Source organism: Agelaius phoeniceus, chromosome 7 (assembly GCF_051311805.1).
Source record: "Agelaius phoeniceus isolate bAgePho1 chromosome 7, bAgePho1.hap1, whole genome shotgun sequence".
Lineage (NCBI taxonomy): Eukaryota > Metazoa > Chordata > Aves > Passeriformes > Icteridae > Agelaius > Agelaius phoeniceus.
In genome coordinates, this window is record NC_135271.1 from 36,621,229 (window position 1) to 36,644,158 (window position 22,930).

At 39.7% G+C, this 22,930-nt stretch overlaps 1 protein-coding gene across 2 annotated transcripts; it reads left to right on the plus strand.

Annotated features, from left to right (window-relative positions):
* Positions 1-46: 46 nt before the first annotated feature.
* On the plus strand, positions 47-17,759 carry PECR (peroxisomal trans-2-enoyl-CoA reductase). 2 transcript variants are annotated; one of them, XM_054636443.2, is made up of 8 exons: positions 47-178; positions 3,196-3,329; positions 10,616-10,781; positions 11,460-11,541; positions 13,090-13,186; positions 15,360-15,470; positions 16,094-16,205; positions 16,328-17,759. In XM_054636443.2, exons 1-8 carry the CDS (start codon positions 61-63, stop codon positions 16,414-16,416), a joined length of 909 nt encoding a protein of 302 aa, XP_054492418.2. In that variant the 5' UTR covers positions 47-60; the 3' UTR covers positions 16,417-17,759. The 2 variants fall into 2 exon arrangements, with proteins under 2 accessions (XP_054492418.2, XP_077037710.1); XM_077181595.1 differs by lacking the exon at positions 47-178 and adding an exon at positions 2,205-2,320.
* Positions 17,760-22,930: the final 5,171 nt, after the last annotated feature.

Sequence of the window (22,930 nt, forward strand, 5' to 3'; positions counted from 1 at the left end):
ACTCGGCGGGGGCGGGCGCGGCTGAGGCGGGCAGGAGGGAGGGAGGCAAGGAGGGGGAAGATGGCGGCGGCGGGGCGCGGGCTGCTGGCGGCGGGGCTGTTCCGCGGGCGGGTCGCCATTGTCACCGGCGGCGGCACCGGCATCGGCAAGGCCATCGCCGCCGACCTGCTGGCGCTAGGTGGGCGCGGAGCGGGCTCCGCAGGAAGCCCCGGTGGGGCAGCGGGGCCGGGCGGGTGGAGTTCGAGGGGCCGTCAGGAAGTGCCTGCGGGCTCTGCTGCCTTTCGGGTCCTGACGGTGCTAGGAGCCCATGGGTGGGACTTTGTGACAGGGTCAGCAAGGGGTACGAGGTGAGGTTGATGTGGGGCTGTGCCTTTTGGCCCGCAAAACACTCGCTATTTAAACACAGAGGTCAGCGAGGTTATGTTAAACCAGGACGCTTTATTTCTCTCCGACTCTCCCTTCAGTGAGTTCTCGTCTCGCTTTAACTGGAGGATTTACGAGGTTGTTGAACCTTGATTCTTACAGAGTAGTATCCTTAAACTGCTGCCTGCACAGTAACATCTTAGAGACGTGGTGCTTCTCCCAGTGTCTGCGGTTTCAGGAACGTCCTGAAATTGAAGAACGTCTTCATGATGCACGGCGTAGCTTTTCTTTCCACGCTAAATACAGAGAAGTGATAAAACCTAGAGTGAAAGGCAGTCTCCTGACTGTCTGATATGAGACCAGGAGAGGTAGGAATGACTCCTACATCCACCTTGCAAAACCTTTCCTGCAGATTTCAACTGTGCTAAGGGATCATCGGCATCAGCCTGGGTTTGGGTAGTTTATTGTCACGATTAGATTCGGCGCCTTCAGAATGCCAGCGCTGGTGTTACACCTCTCGGTGTCACACTCCCGTGGTTTGCGGTGCTGGAATGTGCACCGCTGCACTGCATAGTAAAGAGCTTTCTTTGTTAAGGGTGTGCTGGGAGACGTCTCTGCCTCTCCTGGCCTTTGTGCCGCAGCTTCCACTTGCTTTGTAGAGCTGAATGGAGGATTAGTTCTGTTACCTTTGTATTATGGGAAAATGAGGATTTGTTTTTTTTTAGGTGTCCCTAAATTCTGCTTTAAAGAGCTACTTTTAAAGCATCATCATACTGTTGGTTGGTGATGTTACCCAGTTACCTTAAAATTGTGATTAATTTGATTTTTGCTGTTTTTCTCAAGAAAAATACAATAACAAAAGTGTGTCCGTAACAGCCTAAATAGAACACAATAGAAAACAAATCTATACAAAGCACATGAGAAAAAATGAAGAAAGAGATATACAGAGCTTAAGAGTGACTGAATAACCTTCCTTACCTGTAGACTTGCTGGTTACTCCTGACAAGATAATGATTAGGAACTATTTCCATGTATACCCTGCACTTCAGGTAAGGGGGACTGGTTCTTACAGGCATAGGAGCAGTGACACATAATGCTAGTTGTGATATACAATGTTCATATAACCGGTCTCCTTTGAGGCCTTCTGGACAAATTTAAACCTTTTATCTGGAAACTTGTGCCCTTTTTCCTGACCCATCAGGAAATGGTCCAGTCATTCTTTGTGAAGAAAATTAAGTGATGTTGTCAGCTTGCACAGTATGTACCTAATGTTCTTCAGTGATTAGAATCTCTCCCTCTCCCAATTAGTACATTTAGCTAAAATATAATATCTTACTTATTCTATATCAATGTGTGTATTAATAAGCACTTAAGTTGGTAAATACAATTAGGCTACTGTGATTCAATATTTTGTGACAATTGGTAATTGTGTGTGGCATTTTATGAACTTTAGTTAGGTGGTTGTGCAAGAGACTGGAGTTCTTAAAAAAAATCAGGAGACCTCAGAGACTACTGTCTTTATATGTGTTGTTTTAAGATAGCCACTAATTAAAGGTGAAGCTCCTATTCCTAAGGATATGTAGTTGAAAAGCTTCCCCCTGGAAGAATTAAACGCCCCTATTTTTAATATTTTTTTTAATATATAGATTCACAAGACTGTCTGAGTCAAATGAACAGCTTGCTGCTCTTTCCTCCCCCTAGTTATTTTGATTTGATTCTGGTGTTTGCTTGATCACATGAGAGGCCAAATTCCACTCTGCAACAGAGGTGGGGGGAAAAACTCCCACGCCTGGCAAGATACTAACTTTTTCCCTTTTTTTTTTTTGGTTGGTTGAGGATGGTTTATATTAAAGCAGATGAGCAGCAGATCTGATATGAAGAAGAGAATACTTCTGCTGAAATGCTAAGATGATGGAAGGAGCAAACTGGCAGCAAGATTTCCTTGCCTGCTTGGCTAGTAATTTGCTTATCCATTTGCTTATCATTACATGAAATTGCCTGCTGGATTTGCACTAGGAATTAATTTGGTGTCCTTTGGTTTAGTCTGTGTGGTAACAATTGCTGAAGCCTTAAAGCTGTCCTGAGTCCACTGATGTGACAGAAGAGATTAGACTGGTTGTAGTGTGAGTGCTTGACTTAAATTTGGCACCTGCATTGTTTTTTCTCTGTAGAATGAATCCTTCTGCCTCCAAATGCTGAAAAAAAGGAGTACTTGAGCTCCTGCCTGATTTTTTTTTCCTCTCCTTTCTGCAGCTAGGATTCTGCAGTGCCACAGGGAGGGCTCTGTTCCCACTGTCTGTAGACTGCAGATAGGGATTAATCTTGTGAGGCTATTATCCTTTCCTTCAGTCTCTGTAGAGTTAAAAACCAGACCATTACATTTACTCACTGCTACTCAAAATTACAGCCAGTTGTACATGAAGATTATTTTTGTGGTTCTAAGAGCAAGCATTTTTTGCAATCAAGACCTGCTGAAACATCTTTAAATCACTTAATTGATAAATGAGGCAGCTGTGTGCAGAAGCAGCAGCAGGAGTGATGTCTGAAAGCTGCTTTGCTGACTCTGCAACACACAGGTTATCTTCTCTACTGCAGGAAGGAGAGGAAATCTTGTGGACATTTTTTTTTAATTGCTCTTTTCCTGGCACAGAGGGATCTTGTTGCTAAGAAGCATTTGACATCGGTATTTCTCTCTCTTGCAAGAACTTCAACACTGTATTTTCTAGTCAGTGACTAATAAATGCACATCCTACAAGACATCTCCATGATGTTACTAAAAATATAGCAATATTGTGTTAGCTGAATGATGTTTCATTTTGTCTCCACACACAGGTTGCAGTGTTGTTATTGCCTCTCGTAAATTTGACCGATTAAAAGCTGCAGCGGAAGAGCTGAATAACAGATTTGCCTCTATGAGTCCTGCCCAGGTGACCCCCATGGAGTGCAATATCCGCAAAGAAGAAGAGGTAAAGGTTACTGACCTTGTTCTGGGGCTCAACATATCAAAAGCAAATTGTGTGTATAAATTCTCAGATCTCTAAAGATTTCTGGCCTTCTCAAAAGTAGCTTAGATCAGGGGAAAGGTGGAGCAAAGATAAAAAATTGATCTGGATAGGTGTGCTTCCCAAGGGAAGACATTTGTTAGCCACCTAAGCAAAAAAGCATTTGTAAATATTGGCAAATATATTTCTGACCATGCTACATATTTCAGATATTTCTGGGAGATGCAGGCCTTGGAACTGGCATGTTCTACAGTGAGGCAGAGCCCACTTAGCATGATTCTTTGTCACATTTCTGTGACAGAAGTGAGGGGGTGTAAACTTGTGAAGATGGAAGCCTCAGAATAGTTCCTTCAAACAGGAAGGCATAGCATGGAATCTTAATGCTTGTGACTTGACACAAGTGCCCTGCATTGTCAGTTTAGCTTGTAGTAAGCCAAAAACCCCAGAGATATATATAATATTTTAGCCATGTCAGAAATTTTGGTTACTGTTTGAGGTGTGCCTCATTGCAAGCTCTGTTACTATTCAAGTTGATTTTTAAATTTTTTCTTCATTTTACAAAAAATGGAAGATCAAGAGCAAAAGTACATAATCCAGGTTCTTCAGAAGTCTGCATGCACCTCGAAATTTTTTTTCTCTGTAATTAAATATTTAAAAGTCCAACTTCAGGTTGGATTTTTAAGTTTTTGAAAACAGCTAGAAAATCTTCCAGTAACCACTGATTGCTACATTTTTTTAAACCTCTCAAAGTCTCTCTTAACCTAAATATTAATGACCTTCAGTAGCTATAAGGATTCTGGAAATATTCTACGATATAGCCATAGAACAAATAAAAATTAAAATTCTTCCCTTGTGGAACAGTTCATGCCATAAAATATTTATAGTGATCTACTCAGACTTTCTCTCCTGAAGGAGATGAACCCTGGGGCTGTGCAGTATGTCACTTCACCTACCAGTGAATTTTAGGTGTGTATTTACTGGCATCAGCAGTGCAACATAATAGGTTATGGCAGATGTCAGAGGGCAACTTGCATGATTAAAGCTACAGGAAAGAAAAGAGGTAAAGAGGAAAAAAGGGATAAGCTTTCTTCAGGTCTGTTTCTTGCAGAGAGTATTCTGCCATGCTTAACCTTCTCCAGGTGAATCTTATTTTCTAGATCAGTCTGAAATTGATCAGTGAGAACTACAGTGTTCTGTGAGATGGTTTGGGGTTTGCTTGGATGGTGAAATGAGGTAATCTCCACTAAACTGATGTTCCTTCTTTGTTTCCTTCTTAAGCGTGGCTAAATACCTATTTGACAAAACAGGCTTAAGTGGCTTTGGAAATTTTTGAAGGTATTTTCAAGCCTTCTTTATAATGCTGTGTAAAGATATGAAGAAACTTCTGTCTTTATTATTACCTTGCAGTTTTATCATAAATTTGTCCTGTTTCCAATTTAAACATTTGCAAGCACACTTGAACTTTCCTAGAACTTTTCATATGATATTAGTGAAGCTTCTATTGGATGTCTCCTGTCAGTGGAAATTCTCTTCAACCATTGTCCTTTCATGTCTGTTTCTATTGAAGATAGGCTTCAGAGGAAAAAGGCAGATTGAACTCTCGAAAGTCTTGAGCTTTTCAGTCATTGATTTAGTCTTATAGTTTGACTCACTTCAGTTCTGCAACTGCTCTTATTTCTGTTGAAGTCCTATTTAGAAAAAAAAAATACTATGAGAATTTCATAAGCCTTTTGCTGACAATCTGAATAAGGAATGCAGTTTCTGTTGCATGTTAACATAAGAACTTGTGTACCTGGTAAATATTTCTCCATTCCAGATGCCCATCTCCAAGACCAGATATTTTATTGGTTAGAGACATCCTGTGATTTTTATTCTTTAGATTGTGCCTCTCTGGCTCTGTTCTCTTCTGTTAATGCTGAGATTCTTAAAGATTGCTAAATCCTGACCATGTGTTACTTAATTTCTAAATTTACTGTTGGACCAGAAATTTGTGTTTTCAGGTCTCAAATTTGTAGTGAGGATAGCACTTCCTTACAAACCAAAGCACCTAAGTGTAAGTTGAAACTAGACAAACTCAAATTAACAATTGTTAACTTACACTGCTAAAATCTGTCAGAACTGAGGTGTATGGCAGGTTTTCCACATCCCACTGCTTACTATTGCTTCTTTATTATGTCTCCTAGAGCAGCAATGGTGAAAAGTACTTTTTTTCCTAATTTGCACTTGCTTGCCTTGTGGAAACTAGAGGAAAACTACCTTTGGGCTTTTACTTTGATTCAAAGAGTATTGTACATCCACTTTTAGTGCCTAGGACTTGGAGTCATAGGAACAGGAATCAGTAAAAGATATTGTTAAGGATTTTTCTAGCTTAGGAGGCAAATATTGAGTAGAGGTAACACAGTAATATAACTCACTTCAGTATTTTCACAAATAGAGGAAGAGCTTCCTGTTACAGTGGAAGAGGGGACTGGAGGGCATGTCAGCTTTTGGTTTCCCTCATGAAAGAAGTGGGACTAGTTACAACTGTGTTGGCTCTGTGTGCTACTCATTAGCAACATTACAACTCACTGTTTGCTTTCAGCTTAGTGTGAGTGAAGAGTATTTACCTCAGGAATCACGGGAGCACATTGTTGGGTAGAGAGGAGCAGCCTCCTCAAGAATTCCCTGTGAGTCACAACATCCTCCTTCTTAGCTCTTATACCAGGTACCAAAGAACATGTGCAGGAGAAAAACAGCATAAATGTTTCAACAAGAAAAGAAAAAACTTTGGAGTTCAAGCTCCCTTAGATGTCAGAAGTGATCTATCACAAGCTTCAAAGCCCAGGAAGTTTCCTGAAGTACATAATTCATTTAATATATCATTCCCTCTGACATCTCACTGAAGTCTTTTTAAGAGTCTTTGTTTCAAAGGAAGCCGCCCTCATCACCTATAGGATCAAGCCATTTCTTTTTACTACAAAATGCCATTTTTTTTAATCTCTCCTTCTCCATCAATTGTTCTAAAGGCCTCTATAAATTTTGTCCTGGTTTGAATTTTATAAACTGGAGGAAGGGACTTTGAATAGGTAAAATTTAAGAAAGATGAAGGTGATTTCAAATTGCCAGAAGATTATTTTTTGCCTCCTATTGCAAATCTTAAAGTAACTGACCTGCTTTGAAGATGACATGGTTCATGCTTCTAGTTTGGATCTGTGAAATTCAAGCATTAGAAGGTTGATCCCTCATCATGTAGTCCAGGATGTTTGCTAGAGCTCTTTCTGGCCTAGGAGGAGGCAAAGAAGGTGCAGTGAATTAATTACTGCAGAAGCTTGATGGCAAGTATCATGGGAATAGCTTAATGAATTCACATTTTTAAGTCTCTAAATCTTCATCTTCAGAGGTCCTTTTGCTTTCTAGCAAAGCTTACTTTTTGTTTAATGTGCAAGAAATAATCCTGCTTGATGGAGGATTTTGAACCACTGCATAACCTGTCAGGCTTATTTTTGTCACGAGTTTGCTGCTGCTTTGACTAGTTTTCCATTGAGTGTTCTGTAAAGAATAAAAAACCTGTTTTATTTTTAAAAATGGCAGAGTAGAAGGTTCTGGGATAAGAGGACCTGAGGTTTCTCTATTCTGTCATCAGAATATATTTCTGTATTCTGTCATGGGGCTTTATCCTGGAGCAGTGGTTGTGCACTTGTTCCCTTTTCCTGTGGTTTGGAGTGTATATAGTGATAGATGTTGCTTCTTAGTGATTATGAAACTGAAGTGATTTTCATTGTTTGCATATTTCCTGTCCTCATAGTATGTTGAGAGCAGATCAGTTTTCTCTTGCTTGAGATGCAAACCAGACAGTTCTGTGTGCACATGTATCTTTATTTATCTCTTTTTGTGTCTTGAATTTTGAGCTACAGCAAAATCTGTGGACAGGGACAAGACATGAGGAATGAACGTCTGAATTAAGGGGAGGAAGGGAGGGAGAGGGACAGAGACCAAGCAGGTGATAGTCACGAGCCATGGATGCAGCAGTGTCCTGTCAGTCTCCTGGGGGTGCCACCTTCACACTGGCCAGGTTTCAAGTACCCATGGGGTGTTCACAGGTGCCATTCCCATATCTTGGGGTGATGTGTATGAGCAGTTGCTTCCTTTCCCACAGTTTGCCACAGTGGGGCTTTTGTCCAGATGCATTAACCAAGATGTTCTGACCCGATCTTACCTCTGCTAGGCCTGGAATTAATGCTTTCCTGTTGCAAATTCCTCCCTTCTGTGCTTCTCTCAAGTTCCTGCTTTGGTGGCTTATCATCTTATGGTAAGTTCCTTCTGTGGCTTTGACAGTGTTTTGAGACAGGCAGCAGTACTCTTTAAATCCTTACACTTGTAAAGCCTTTTTGCTATACTCTGTGGACAAACATTTCTTTAACTGGCACCTAGATAAGTAGAAGCTTACATGTCTAGGTAAGTGGAAGATAAATCCTTGTACTTCTGGTAGGCCATGACTGTTCTTGAAATCAACAATTTAGAATTCTGTCCATGGTGTCTCCTTTCCATATTTAAGCTCCAGCAGCAGAACCTGCTGCTGGACCAGACCCAGAGGGTAAAATCTGTCAGTTGGACATCAACAAGACAACTTGTTGATGGTATGTGCTACTTAGCACATACCTTGTGTCTGAACTCACTAGTAGCTTTTCTTTTCCAATAAACTTTATAGCTTAGCATAGGCTCAGTTGGTTTATAAATACTTAATGCCTGTCTGTGTGAAGCCTGTCGTGAAAGACTGTGGCTTGGTGGGGAGCTGTGGATAAGAGATTCCTGTTGTTGTACTTTTAAATAACACAGCAGTAACACAGTAAAAATACCTGTTACCACTGTGCCAGAATGCCTTTTAGTTCTAGCCACCAAATCACAAATCTCTAAAACTCTGTAGTGGGTTGTTTGCCTGTGTGTTTTACTGACCCAGGGTGACCTGTGAATGCATGTGGACATTTGTCCCTTTTCCCTGAGTCAGTGACTGCTGTCATCTCAGCTGTCTGTGAGTATGTGCTACTGCCTAATACCCCTAAGTTGCAGTCACACACAAAAGTTCCTTATTGCAGTGTTCCAATCTTCTGGTTATGTCTGAAGTGCCTGATTTTGTTATTTTCTGTCTTTTTCAGAAGAAGGTCTTAAACCAGTAGGTCTACCTCATGCAGTTTTGCTTTCCTTCCAAAGAGAGTCTCTAATAGCTTTTCTAAGAAGTTCCTTCCAAGTGGATATTTTAATTATAGCAATAGAAAAGAATCTTCTTTAGTAGTCACTGTGGTTTAAATGTGTTCTACGGGACCCTCCTTCTCCGTGTGCTGCTGGCTGCAGTCACCGTGTTTACTGTAACTGGGAGAAGCACTGCAGTGATACTTTCCTGCAGCACGGAAGGCTTTGTGAAGATTGCTACAGTTGGAGCCATCTGAGCTGTCACTGGAGAGACTTCTGCCCTTTCCTGGCTTTCAGAAAGCAGAACTGATATGTGTTTGTTGTTGTTGGGTTTTTAATTTTTTTTTCCTGAGCATATGGTGCAACATGTAGGAACAACAACAGTTCCTTAAATGCAGCATATGAACCATTTTGAATTGATATGCTATAGCATATAACATACATTTTGTCCAGCTGTTGAAAAGTTGCTTTAATGTCTCTTCTCAGTGGATTTTTCTTGTTAATTTATTTTCAGTTGTTTTGGTTTTTTTTTAATCATTAGCATTCTTCCTTCTCTCTCTCATCTTTCCACTGAATGGCCTTAGTCTGTTCAAATCTTCTTTGTATGAAACCATTTGTGTTCCATAAATGAGCCCATATTTCAGTGACTTACAGAGAATAATATTCAAAGCAAGATTCTCAGACTGACAGGGAGAAGAGTTTGATATTGCTGAGCAAAGCATAACTTTTGCTGCCTAGCCAGACATGACTTTCCTTTGCTCATAACAAGAGAAAAGTAAAAGCCAGAATGTCCTTGTGGCACGGCTGTTCTCGCAAGCTATGAGTTTGGGACTGCTGTCACAGATGTTTTGGTTTTCTGCGTTTTTTCCTCACATCCCACAACCTGTAGTGATTAATAAGTGAGGAATAGGATGACATTCAGAATTTGAAGATTGAGTTTAGGTATTGAAGGCATTTTTTCCTCAGCAGGCACTAGTTTTTCAGTCATTATATGCTTGCTTAGGGTTTTTTCCTTTCAAGAGGTGCATCCTTACAGGATCCGTACTATCCTGTTAAACCATTCTGTGCTGTTAGAAATAAAAGATTAGTAAGTAAATAGTAAGGCAGCCTTTGTGAGACTAGGTTGGTAACACTCATTGTGAGATACAGATAATGCATTGCTTGCACTTTTTTTGGTTTCTGATGTTCTATTGCTAACTCAATACAGAGCAAGGCTGGTTGATATCCTTCCCCTAGCCCAATCTGCTTGAGTGGCAGCATTGCTCCACCTGACTTTTGGGGATTTTTTTTCTGTGTTTTTCTCTGACCACAGATGCTAGGTTATCTTTTTATATATGATTGAGTAGGAATAACTGATGCATGATATATAGTTGTGATTGATGATGTAAGCAGGAAACAATCATTTTGTCCCATTTCCTTTTTCTTGAGATAAATATTAAGTTGTTGCTATAGCGTTCTTATTACTTAGCAATAATATTTTTGCTAAAGAAAACAACTTGTATTTCCAGCATTTTTTAGACTTCATGTTTTGTAGGGTAATTAACCTTCTTGCCTTGTGTAAGAAGACTGGCTATTGCCAGCTCATATGTCAGAGCTGTAGTGAATATACTAAACTTCTAGATAAGGATGATAAAACTCCACAAGATTAGTTATGTTTTCTATTTAAAATGGTCAGGTATATGGTCAGATAAAAATAACAGTAGCTACCTTATATGGAACTCTTTGCAGATCTCATGTGAACACCCCCACTCTTCTGAAAAACATCAGGAGATTCTTAGTAGGTCAAGTGTAGTGGGCTTTTATGTCTGTTTGATTTTGCAAATCTTTGGCAGCTTAAATCCCCTTCTTCTTTGGGGCTGGTATTTTATGCAACACCTGCATTATACCAGCAAAATTTCCTAAGTAAACATGGATGCAACCCAGTCCTTCTTAGCTGGCTAATCCTGTCATACCAATCTAAAGCCTCTCTGAAGGCTAGACCTCCTCTTCTTCTGTGAAAAGGGTATGAGGGAGAAAACACTGTCTGAGAAGAAAACTGGGTGTAGACCTTGATCAGCATACCTCATTAACAAATACTGTTTCAGGTAGAAGCTTTGATGAAGTCTACACTGAGTCTGCATGGGAAGATTGACTTCCTGGTGAATAATGGAGGGGGCCAGTTTGCAAGTCCTTCTGAAGCCATCCGTGCAAAAGGCTGGAATGCTGTGATAGACACCAATCTGACAGGGACCTTCTATTGTTGCAAAGCAGGTAAGGTCTGAACATTGAGCTTTTTATGTTTACTTGTTGTTTTGTTTTTTTACAGAAATACCAGAAGATAAGAAATGTCAAGTTTCCCTAGCTGCTTCTTTTCATGCACCTACCTGACAGTGGGTATTTGTTTTCCTGAATCTTATCCCAAGCTTTGCATTAAATGGTATATTACATTTGTTCATAAATACAAACATACATTTAAGGCAAGCATGATCTTCTGCTTAAGGCCAAGTTTGGGAAGTCAGTTGACTTGGATAGTCATTTAAAGGACTATAGGAAGACCACTTAACTTTTGTGGCCTGTACTCACTGTGTATAACAAAGGAAAATACTTTCTTCGGGAATATAAATTTAGGCTTAAATTTAAGTATGGTATGTCATTCTCAGATAGCATTTGAAATGTGGAAATTAAAGTAATTTGCATGAAAACATGAAATCGATTTCCATCAAATGCTTCTTTGCAATCCTTGAGCTTTACCTGGACCGTGCCTGCTGCCTCATGGCCTCACCTCTGGATTGGCAAGGCTGTGCTACAAACAGCAGATTGTTCTTCTAAACCAGTATGACCAATGTGTAGTGTGATTGCAGTTAAGACTCCAAGTTTGGTTTCCAGTTGGCAAGTTCATTTGTATGCATTTCATCTGATATTTATAGGTTATCTTCCTCCTTCATACAGTGTACAATGCCTGGATGCAGGAACATGGAGGAGCCATTGTCAACATTACTGCTGCCGTGAGAAATGGCTTTCCTGGAATGTCGTAATATATATTTTCTTTTACTACTTTCCTATATTTTTCCCTCAGAAATACTAACTGTTCCTAAACACTTCAGAGAGGTGTGCACTGGGCAGCAGCAGAGTATAGAAATGCAGTAGTTAGGTCAAGAGAGAGCAAGAGTATCACTTGGTTGTATGTCTGGGGATCTCTTACTAATCCAGTAGATGGCATCTCTGGTCTCTCTCCACTTGTCTGTAAGAAACTATGAAGCAAGACTTGCCAGTGAAGCTTTAATTGGTAAGAGCTCCCTTTGCTGTTTGTTTTTTTTGTTTGGTTTTTTTTTAACTTGGAAAATGAGTTTCTGTTGAAGAAATATAAAAATATATTTTGAGCAAGTGTTGCATTATCTCTCGTTGTCCTCATTCAGGGTTGAATGCTTTCAAAATGAACATTTTTAAGGAACAGCAGCATATTTTCTCACTAGCTTGTTCTTCACAGTACAGAATAAATATAGAGATCCACACGGTGGTGCTGAAGCTACAGTTATTTCAGTATCTCCACTGTGGTATCTGGTTCAGCTATCATGGCAAATAGGCTGAAGATGTTTCAATTTGAGTTGAACTAAGAGGAAAAAGAAGCTCATTCTGAATAACAGTGAAAAAATTTTCCTAAGCAACCATTGTATGTAGATGGGTAGACAAAACTACTTCCAAATTAAATTGATTGGAACTTCTTGCAGAAGTGTACTGTTGAAAAAGATATGCCTTTACAAGTCCAGCCACCACTCATGCCTAAAGTCATCTGATAGGAGTTTTTTATAAGTATTAATTTTGAACATAAAAGTTGTCCTGTTTTCTCAGAGTGTGCCTGGAGGTTATCTATTTCTGGCTTAAACATATGAATAAATTATCTTTGGTTTTTCTTAAGTTTTTCTTATACTTTCCCTGTATCTGAGAAGCTATTGTATCTGTCTCCTCTTAGTCTGTTTTGCTAGGCTAAAGCAGCTAGATTTATTCATTTTCTCTGACTAAAACTGTCTACAATTCATTGCTGCAGTAATTCTGTTTGCACTTGTTCAAGCTTGTAATCATTTCAGACTGGTTACCTACAGCAGCAAGGCGTAGGAGTTCACTCTGACTCTCATGTCTCTATCTCCATCCACCTACAGTAATTTTTGAATAGTGATTTACTTTAATCATGATTGTCAGAAGATTTAAACAGTCTTTCAGACCACTGTTCTTCCAAGTGTTGCTTTACCTGTGCAAGCTACAGGTATTTTTACACAGTTTGAACTTCAGTTGTTTCTCTTTTTATAAGCCTCCTCCTGCAGTAGAGTGTAACTGACCCCATGTTGCATTGGGAAAGAGATTTTAAGTATTTCTAGCAATGAAATTGCAGGAAATCCTAGCATGGCTTGTTTAAACAGTGAAGCTATGGTCAAACTTGGAAACTAGAGAGTCTCTCTCTTCCAGATGCTTGGTCCAGCCATAGAGAATTACTCTGAATACCCTAATGAAGCTGCAGTAGAATTACCACTGGATACTCCTAGCTAAGGGAACAGATGCTTCCTCTGCTTTCTTTTCTCCATAGGCACACAGGAGCTGCAAGAGCTGCAGTGGATAACCTAACCAAGACTTTAGCTTTAGAATGGGCTCACAGTGGAGTGAGAATCAACAGTGTTGCTCCTGTAAGTAATGGCAAATGGTCTGATTAAAATTACCTGTTACACATGTTCATAGTTAAAACTTTTGGACCAAAACAGATTTTTAAATTTATTACCAGTAACTGTTTGTGGATTATTTATATAGTTGTTTATTTATAATTCCCTTAGTGTGTTCTTTGGACCATTTGACAGTATTTTGTACTTTTGGATGATGAGTCAGAGGATGTGGGATAAAATTGCTTCTGCTTTCTGCCTTGACTTGGCACGCTTGGTTTTTAGATTTTTTATAGCTAAATGAAATAATACTGGTAGGAGTTGGTGACCTGTCTTACAAAGCCTTGACATGAAATTACTGAATGCTCTGTGTCTCAGTAATGGATACATTACTTCTGAGTTCAGGAAACCTTTTCTGTTTGAGGTTCAGGTATGCTGATGGTTTCCACCTATGTTTACAAACTTTTGAAAATCTCTGAATGTCTCACATAATACCTTTTACTTTGTCTCCTACATATTAAGTTAGTTTAGTTTTAGGCATATAAAGAGACTGTAGTTGGAACGTACCTTCTCTCAGAGAAATCATATGTAAAAATGTATGTTTTGATTTTTTTTGGTAACAAATTCATGCAGACAGGAAACGACTATACAGGTCAGCTAAAATATGCCTGCCACATTTCTGAGGAAGTAGACAGCAGGTAGAGTTGTTTTAAATAACTGTATAGAAAGAGCAGCTATGTTTTGTAGTGCTGCAGATACAGAAGTTATATAGAAGGTCTAGCTTTGACATTTGAGAATGTGTGATCTGTTGTAATTTTCTCTCATACACAATTTATTTTGCACATTTACTCCCTTGAAATTAAAAGAGGAAACATAAACTTTGTCCACAGCCAGAATTTAGCTTATCTCACAGTGAGTGTCATAAATGAAGTGTCATGCTTGTTTAAGTGATCCCTAGGAAGATCTTGCTACTATTTTTGTAGAATGTCTGTGTATTCTTTTTGCCTCTTGTCCTAAAACATCTGGCTTGCTTTGTTTGGCATAGCATAGAATGCTTAATGGCAGATGTTTGTTAATCATTCAGGTAAAGGCTTTTATGTAACCTTTGTGAGACCCAATTCATCTGGAGACATGTTAAATGTTAAGATGTACTGACTTGTGTTTCCTGTTTATCTGCTTTTTCTGATTTATCAAGTCTTGGGGAAGTAAGTAATTAAGACAGCATTATTATGTGAATATACTTTTCAGGCATGCTAATTACCTAATGAATCATGCTGATTAGATATTATAGCACATGTCAGAAGACGTTTTTGACAAGCAAACACTTCAGGGCTTTGGCTCTTTTAGAAGTATTTGCTAGCTTTGTTACTATGCTGGTAACACAAGTCCCTGTTGTATTGTAGTTACAATAATACTTCTGTCACCTTTGTGGACCCATCAGGTCTGTGGTAACAATACAAAATTGATACTGCTTTATGGGAGAAGAGTAACCTGTAGGGAATGGATACATAGACAGGGAAGTGTGCTGTCTGAAAAAAACAGTTTCACATACATTATACAGTATCTTCAACATCTGCATATATGCTTCATGGGTGGAATCAAATGTTGCTATTTTACTTTAACTTGACTCCCAAAAGTTCTGTCCTAACTGGTGGATGCAACTCTGTGTTCACATTGCTATCCTCCTTCTCAAAACTTCTTCTCACCAGTCAGTCTGGTGACTGTGTGGTCACCAGAGCAAACATAGTCATCTTTTTCTGCTTCTGAAGCAGCTAAGTAGGGAGAGTCAGAATTCTGACTGAATCTGCTTCTGTAATTCACAATAAATCAGTCTAGTGCTCCTACAAATGACAAGAAACTTTTGAGAACTTGTTCTTGTGGCTTTGTAGTTTCCTGCTGTAATTTAACATGAAATGCTTGTAATTTCAAAGCAGAGTCTGAGTTTTTAATACTCCAATTTTTTGTTATTGAAGTGACAGCAGAGAATTAGAATAATCAGAATTATTGTGCTTGAACAGAGATGTGGCTAGCAGCCAAATTACCTTCTTGTATAAATTATACTATGCCATTACATTCAAAAACTTGTATTCAAGTGCTCTTTAGATAGTTCAGTCCCACAGAAAATCAGTAATGACAACTTCAAATTTTAGAATGATCAGTTTAAATGTATGCAAGAGAACTTAAGTGTCACTGTTTTAAATAGGGACTGGTATTTTCAGAAACTGCTGTTGCAAACTATGGAGAACAAGGTGTAATGATGTGGTTAAAGAGCATACCAAAGGTTCCTGCCAAGAGGTCAGCTGTTCCTGAGGAGGTAATGTATTTCAGAATGCTTCTGGTACACCTACTTCTCTGTCTCTATTTTGAAGCCACTTTATTATATGGAGAACAAAAAAGATTTAATTTTGCACTGTGATGGAATATTTAAAAAGAAGAAAGCTTGTACCAGTGTGTGGTTGTGCCAAGTGAGAGACTTAACCAGTAGTCACTGTTATACAGAAAATTTAATTCAGCTGCCTCTTACAGCTGAAGTGTTGTAGATATAGTAGACATTATTTCTTGAAAAAGTTGACTTCAGCAGGAAGGGCTGAAAGAATGAATATTAAGGGCGGGAAAAGTGTATCTTAAAAGCACTTAGCTCTCTTCCACCAAGAATGTGCATCTTTGATAAACTGATGAACATTTTTGTTGTTTTTTGGTATCTGATGCTGCTCTGTGACAGCATACTGGTTTTCCTCTGTTAAATGCTTGATGTTTGTGGCTGGAGGGATGGCTTTAAGGCTGTTACAGTTTTTATTACTAAGTAGAAAATGTTACTAGATCTTGCTTGTAAAAAATTTCACGAGCTTCTTTGACGTGAACGATTCCTAGCAGTTTAAGAAAGATTAAAATTTGAGATTTTGAAGTTAAGATTTTAAAATGCCATTCTTTTGCTAGATCTCTCCTGCAGTATGTTTCCTGCTGTCTCCAGCCGCATCATTCATAACCGGGATAACCATGGTTGTGGATGGTGGCCAGAGTTTGTACGGCCATGGCCTAGAAATACCTGGTAAGAAATGGGCTACAAAGTAAAGCCCTTCAAGTGATCAAAGTTGTGCAGTGGGAGGACACAAAAGTAAAATGTCTAGTTTCTCAATCAACTAAGTAAATTCTTCTATTTGTTTTCCTCAGATCATGACAGATGGCCCTCCCCACCAGAAGGAAAAAATTCTGAAATGCTGAAAAAGCTTGTTTCTGGCAAGTTCAAACCAAAGCTGTAAAAGAAAGAGACTTTACCCTTGCTAATAATATCACTTTGTGATTTCACCACATTAATCTCAGTAATAATTTATTTTGCTCATATGTAACTACATTAAGTGCCTTGATTTTTGTTGATTTATATTTAAAACTTTTGAAAGGCTTTACATTTTACATCTCTTCTCTGAAAACACTCACCCTGAAAACATTCAGTCTTTTGGGAACGGAAAAGATATAAAAGACAAATTATCCATTTGCACAGGCATTAAATAATGAAGAATCCCAGCCAGAAGTGAATAAAAAGAATATTTATTTTGCAGTGAAGATAGCCAAGAGAGAATGTTTAGGAATCCTTCTGTCCTTGATGAATTTACACAGAAGGTAATTTAAATCTTTTACTGTTACATCAGTTACTGTTGCATCAGTAACCATTGGGTCAGTGTTAGCTCTACACTATTTCTGTTCAGCCACATACTGAGTGTTCAGCAATGGTTTTAAAGACCAAGTAGAGTAAGTATTTCTCTGAAAATAAATAAAAATAAGATGGAATACTGTTATTAATGTTTAAAACTAATATGGCATATCATATTTTGAATGTTTTGAATTGTTTGCAGATATAATGACATAATGGAGTTAAGCTGGCTGCAACTTAAATTTGGTAACAGAATAGGCAGATACTAAATACAGTGATGGAGAACAGTATGGATTCAACAATTTAACATGCAAAATCCATGGTGTATATTGCAGTGCTCTCTTCAGTATGCTACACTAGTAAAAGAGAAATTTGGAATTCCTCATTTGCCAGCTAAAACACCTTTTATCCATACTTGTTGCCTTACAATGTTAACAGAATTTTGTTCATTACTGTCTTCAGGTGTGGTTTTTGTGAACAATGCAGAGATGCCATTTAAAAACCACAAATCCTGTAATCCATGACTTGAAGAGACTATATTTGTAAATTTTTTATTCACTTTAAGGCAAATGTTCCCATGTCTGCTCACTTTAGTGAAAATATAAAAAGTATGTAATGACTCTGCTTGTTTTTTGTAAAAACTGAAATTCCTGGAATCAAGTTGCTGCTATAGAAGGGAACTTCTAATACTTCATTTTGGACTGAATGTAAGAGTCTGATGGTTGTTTGTTCTCTGCAAAGATATTTGACTTTTGTGTCTTTCAGTAAAATATGTGTTCTTATATAGGTACATGTAGATTGCTTTTTCATGAAAATGAAATGAATGCCAGTGTTGGGTGGGGGAGGAGTTTGAACCATCATGTGTATTCTTTCTGCTTTATCCTCTTAGTAACTGGACAGTCATCTATGTGACTGTGAGAAATTGGTACAGAGATAAAGCCAACTTTTTTCAAACCTCTTGTGCAAGGTGTATTTTGTTTATTGCAAATATTAGTTCAGGGTACTCAGCAAGAGGATTCCTGGAAGCAAATGCACTTGTTAGATAACTAACTCTAGAAATCTAGCCCATTGCATTCAAATGAAATTATTTAGTTTATTAACACTTTGTTTCAACATCCTTAACATCATTCTGGAAAAGAAGGTTAAACATGAATAAGCTTGAGACTTGTGGAACTTACTTTATGTTTGACTGTGAATTTCTATAGTACATGTGCACTGTGGCTTTAAAGTGAAATGGAAGTGAATTGATTACTTTTATAATATCTCAGAAACGTTCACTGAAATATTTGAGTACAAACTTGGAAATCATCAATTTTTAATCTTGCAAATTTCCTCTTTAACTATGCTATAGTGTGAATATTCATAAAGAGGGGAAGTTTATATGTAATGATGGTGAAATTAATCATTCACCTCAGGAAATTATGAGGACATTAAAAAGGTGAGCATTCTCCTGTGTGGGAGACAGGTTCAGTCTGCAGTTAATAAATTCCTTCACAAGTAAAACTATAACAAACCTTTCTGCTTGTGCTGAATACAATTTGACCTTGCCTTCTTCAACCTTCAGCAAAGCAATGGATGTACTAAGAAGATGTATATTAGTTCTTTAGAAGAGGCTGTGTGTGCTTTTTCTTTTTAACTGGCAGGAAGTTGAAATGGCAGCATTTGTGGAGCTGTAATGTGCTCAGCTTAGTGCAATAGGAGAATATACTCAGAATACTCTAAGGGTAAATCTGGTTTAAAAATATAGAAAATACATCCTTGGAAGGAGAAGGGGACACATCAGTGTTGTCTGCTTTTCTTTGCCTTTTTTTTCCCCCAGTAATAATACTAAGGTTATCTCATGAGCTGAGGCTTACTGTGCATAATACTAACATTTTAATCACAATTGTTTAGATATTAGGATAAGAACTCCCTTGCTGCAGTGGTTTTGCAGTAATCACAGCCTTTCCTTTATTGTTTGGGTTTTTTTTTTTTTTAATTTGTATTTTTTGAGGGGTTTACTTTGTTTTTGTGTTTTTCGTCTTGCACCATGGATTACATGAAGTGTTTAATTCTCAGAACAGAGGTTTTATTTTGTTCTTGCCTCTTTGGTCCATATTTATGTAGATTAAAATGATTTGAAAAGTTTTGCGGCATCTTGCAGAAACGCAGTGTTGTGTCAGCTGGCAGCAAGACTGTTTCAGGTTTCTGCTGTAGTGCTGCAGATAATATCAACTGTAGCAACGCTCTTCCTATGCCAACAGCCCTTGATCAAAGGGCATTGAGAGGTTAAAAGAAATGGGTGTGGTAGCAAAAACATCCTTGACCTTAAGATTGGGGTATCTGGAGTTCAGAGAACAGGACTTTATTTGATTTGATTTATTTTACAAGGGAGGTGAAAGCAACTGTGAGAAAAGGGCTAAGGAATCTCAGAAAGAATCAAGATTTACTGGCCAAACTCTGAAATGTAAACATTTGCTGCCCTGTATAATTGTAATAAGCAAAGAGAAGAATGTTAGAATGACAGTTACATTTACCATTCTGTTAGAAATTTCTTTTTGGTTGCTTTAGGATTTACCTCTGGCTAAGCCTCTGCCTATTCTGCCTATTCCTTATCAGATATTCATTTGATGGATGAATAGGTGCTTACCAACTGCTACAATACACCACTATCTGGTGTTATATCTGAATATGTGTCATAGAACTTTACATTTGTGACAGCAGTGTAATTCAGTGAAGGGGAACTTCTGTCAGTTTCTGTCAACTGCACTTGCCTTGCATTGTACAGATACTCTTTGTATCTGTACTCTTAAGCAGAATATTGTTCATTCCGGGTATTTATTTAGCATAAAGTGAAGTCTGATTATTCTGTGGGTTTACTTAGTGTAAAATGAAGTCTATCTTGTAAAATCTTCATTCTTTAAAGATTAACAGTTGTCATGTTTGCTAAAGGGAGATCAGTCTGTGCAGTGTCATTCTGCAGTAAGGTCCCTTGTCTGCTTTAAGATGTAAATGAGCTAATAGGATGCAAGCATTGCTTGTTACAAGCATTTATGGCTGTGTTTAGTCTTCTGAACAGTCACACAGCATATCCCCTAAATCTTTAAGAAAGTGTGCTCTTTGCAAGATAGTGTAATTTAATATACTTCTAATCAGCATCTCCCAGTTTCTCCTTGCCATCTCAAATAGCAGCCTTGTGTTAAATGGCTGAGTGCTGCAGGTGTTAGGGGAATTGTGCTATTAGTAAAGTCAACAGTGTCTGCATTCTGGGTTAGTGAATATGGCTGAGTCCTAAAGGTAAATGGGTTGCTTCATAAACTGCAGTGATGGGGTTGGAGCAGACAAACCTATCAGTACTGCTGCCCAAGATCACTTAGTGTATATTACATTTCTATAAATCTTCTAGCAGTGGTTTAGGACTGTCCTCCCCAAGATATTTGCTCTTCCTTCTTTTCTCATCAGCCCTACAGTGATGGTGCATTTGGATTGGGTGCAAGTACTGAGATGCAGGCACTTGTTTCCTTCTGTCATGGGAAGGCAGAGGAGCATAGCACACATGACTAGCAAAGATTTGAAATAATACTGCTGTTTCCTTAATGCATGTGAGCTGGATTTAAGCTTATAAACAGACTGTTGGCCCTCCTGCTGGTGAGGAAAGACTCTGGATCATGTTATAACATCCTGGCATCTCAAGCTTTACCCTACTGCAGTTCCCAGAACAAGCCATTTTGACTTCTGTTACCTGCTTTGTCTCCAGCAGCTTGTTCCTTTGTCAGTTAACCCCTCATTTGATTAAATATATATTAAATTAATCACTAACTTACCCTTTTCTGGATGCCATTCAAAATGTGGTAACACGGTGCCATCTATAGGAAGGAGTGGTGGGAGGCAAAGAAACATGGGAGAAAAAGGAGAATGATGGCATGGCTCTGAAAAGGGGCTGGTTTGTTCCTTTTTAAAGTGTTTAGAAGCTGTGGCTCCGGTGTCAACTAATACAGGCACTTGTTAGCCTGAAGCAATACATGTAGGAGGTGAGAACCTCTCATTGCAATGAGGTATTGATTCTGGAATTCAGGGAAAGCCATTCTGCCAGATTTCAGTCAATTGCCTGAGTACACTGTTCTGAGATGTGCTTACTCTATGATTTCCACCCCCACACCTCCCAACTTCTGTCACCTGTACAGGGTCTGAACTGAATGGATAAGTAACTGATATACTTTATTTCAACTCCTGTCAGCTATTTTTTACTGTTATTTTCCATATCAGCAACTAGACTATTCCTGTAAGATTTATTTTGCATGACACATGATCCCAGAACCATGCCCCTGGGTTTGGGCTGAGCTCACTGTGAGCCAGTGTCATAACTGCTGGTCCTTGATGTTGATAGGTACTTTTTATCTCAGAGTCAGTATTTAGTTGTTTATCCTGTTCCTGGTACTGAAGATGCTCTGATTTCAGGATTATGGCATGGTCACACTGATGCCTGTCAGGATGTACATCACCTCTGCCAGGCACTCTCAGGATGCTGCTCTGTGCTGGGCAGGCTTTGTGCAGCAATACAGAGCATCACACAGGCAGAGGAACGTGGGATGATCTTCCACAATCCTTGCTGGCTTCTTCTGTAGTGAAACAACTTTGACTTCAAAACCTACCATTTGCTAAGCCCTCCTCCATCAGTTAAATCCAGTTACAAGATGCTAAAGCTGACAAATGGCAATGAAATGGAACATTAAGGCAAGGGAAACACTGGATGTGTTTTCAAAGCTGTGTAAGCAGCTGTGGCTCATTGATTTTGCTTGATGGTGCAGGAGCATCACACATCAGCATTTTCTTGGCTGTTTCCCCATCGTTTGGCAGAAAAGGTCACCTTTTTAACTTCCTCATTAAAGACTCTTGATCATGACAAGCGTCTTGTGAACACCACTGACAATTTCCCCAATTCTGGAGCAAAGTGTCTTAGCTTTGAGATGACTATGTCTCCTGCATGATGGATCTGGAATCAGTGAGTCAGTGCCTTGTGCCTTTCTTGGATGTGTTTCACCAGATGCTCTTTAGCACTGTCTTCTTCAGTGCCTTTTAAAAAATATGATGGTATTTTATTTTATCATTCTCTGCAGCCTATTTTAGTTGAAGATCTCAAAATAATCAGATTATGGACCTGAATGGGCAATTACTTAGTTTCATATGTTGTTCCCACTGGAAATTGACACGTAATTCTTGAACAGAAGTTTAAGATTTATTTCAGAGGTTTGTTAAGGGTGACCCAAAAGTAGCCCCCCAACCCTTGTTTGAGAGGTTGTCCTGGATTTGCAAACCTCTTATCTCTTACATGTTAAATACCTCCTAGCACATGCCCAGAAAGCAGCATGTGAGCAGCAGCAGCAGCAGAGTCAGGTGCCCCAGCACCGGTCACTGCTGTCTCTGTGTGAACACACCGGGCCTGGCAGTGTCTCAAAGGGCGCCGCTAAACACGCACAGCTCATTTGTGCATCCCACACACAATGGCTCATGCCTCTGAGGTTACTGTTAAATCTGTACAAAACTAATTACAGTGCCCTGCTATTATTTACTGTCATCGGCTACTAAAGACCGCAAGGGTATCTGTAATAGCTGCCCTGCTACGTATCAGGGACTGCTTCCTCGCTGATTAATTGAGGGTAGCATCCTTCTTCCCTGCATGCAAGGACTTCCTGCGGGAAGCAGGTGCCTCCTGCGGAGCGCGGCCAGTCTGTGCCGGGAGCAATGGGCGCCCTGAAGGTGGCAGAGCGCCCTTCTAACTTGTCCTAAAAGCGCGCACAGTCCCCGTGAGAGGCAAGTCAAGGCAGCGCTGGCTGCGCTCGGGGCCCGGCAGGGGCGGGGGATTTGTTGCAGTGAGCAATGGCAATGGCTCTACCGCGCTGCACCTTCCCGTCCTGCCCTCGCACGGCGGAACGGCTCTAGGCCGGGCTTCTCTTGGGCTCGCCAGTCCGGCAGCGGCAGGAGCCGCGCGGCCCCGCTCCCCTCAGCTCGCGGAGGGTCCCGGGCGGGACTCGAACCCCGGGCACGTCCCGGCGCGCACGCGCCCCCGGAGCCCCCGGGCGCGCGCCGCCCCCTCGTCGTGACGCCGCCGCGCGGTGACGCCTCGCGCTCCCTCCCCGTCACGGGGC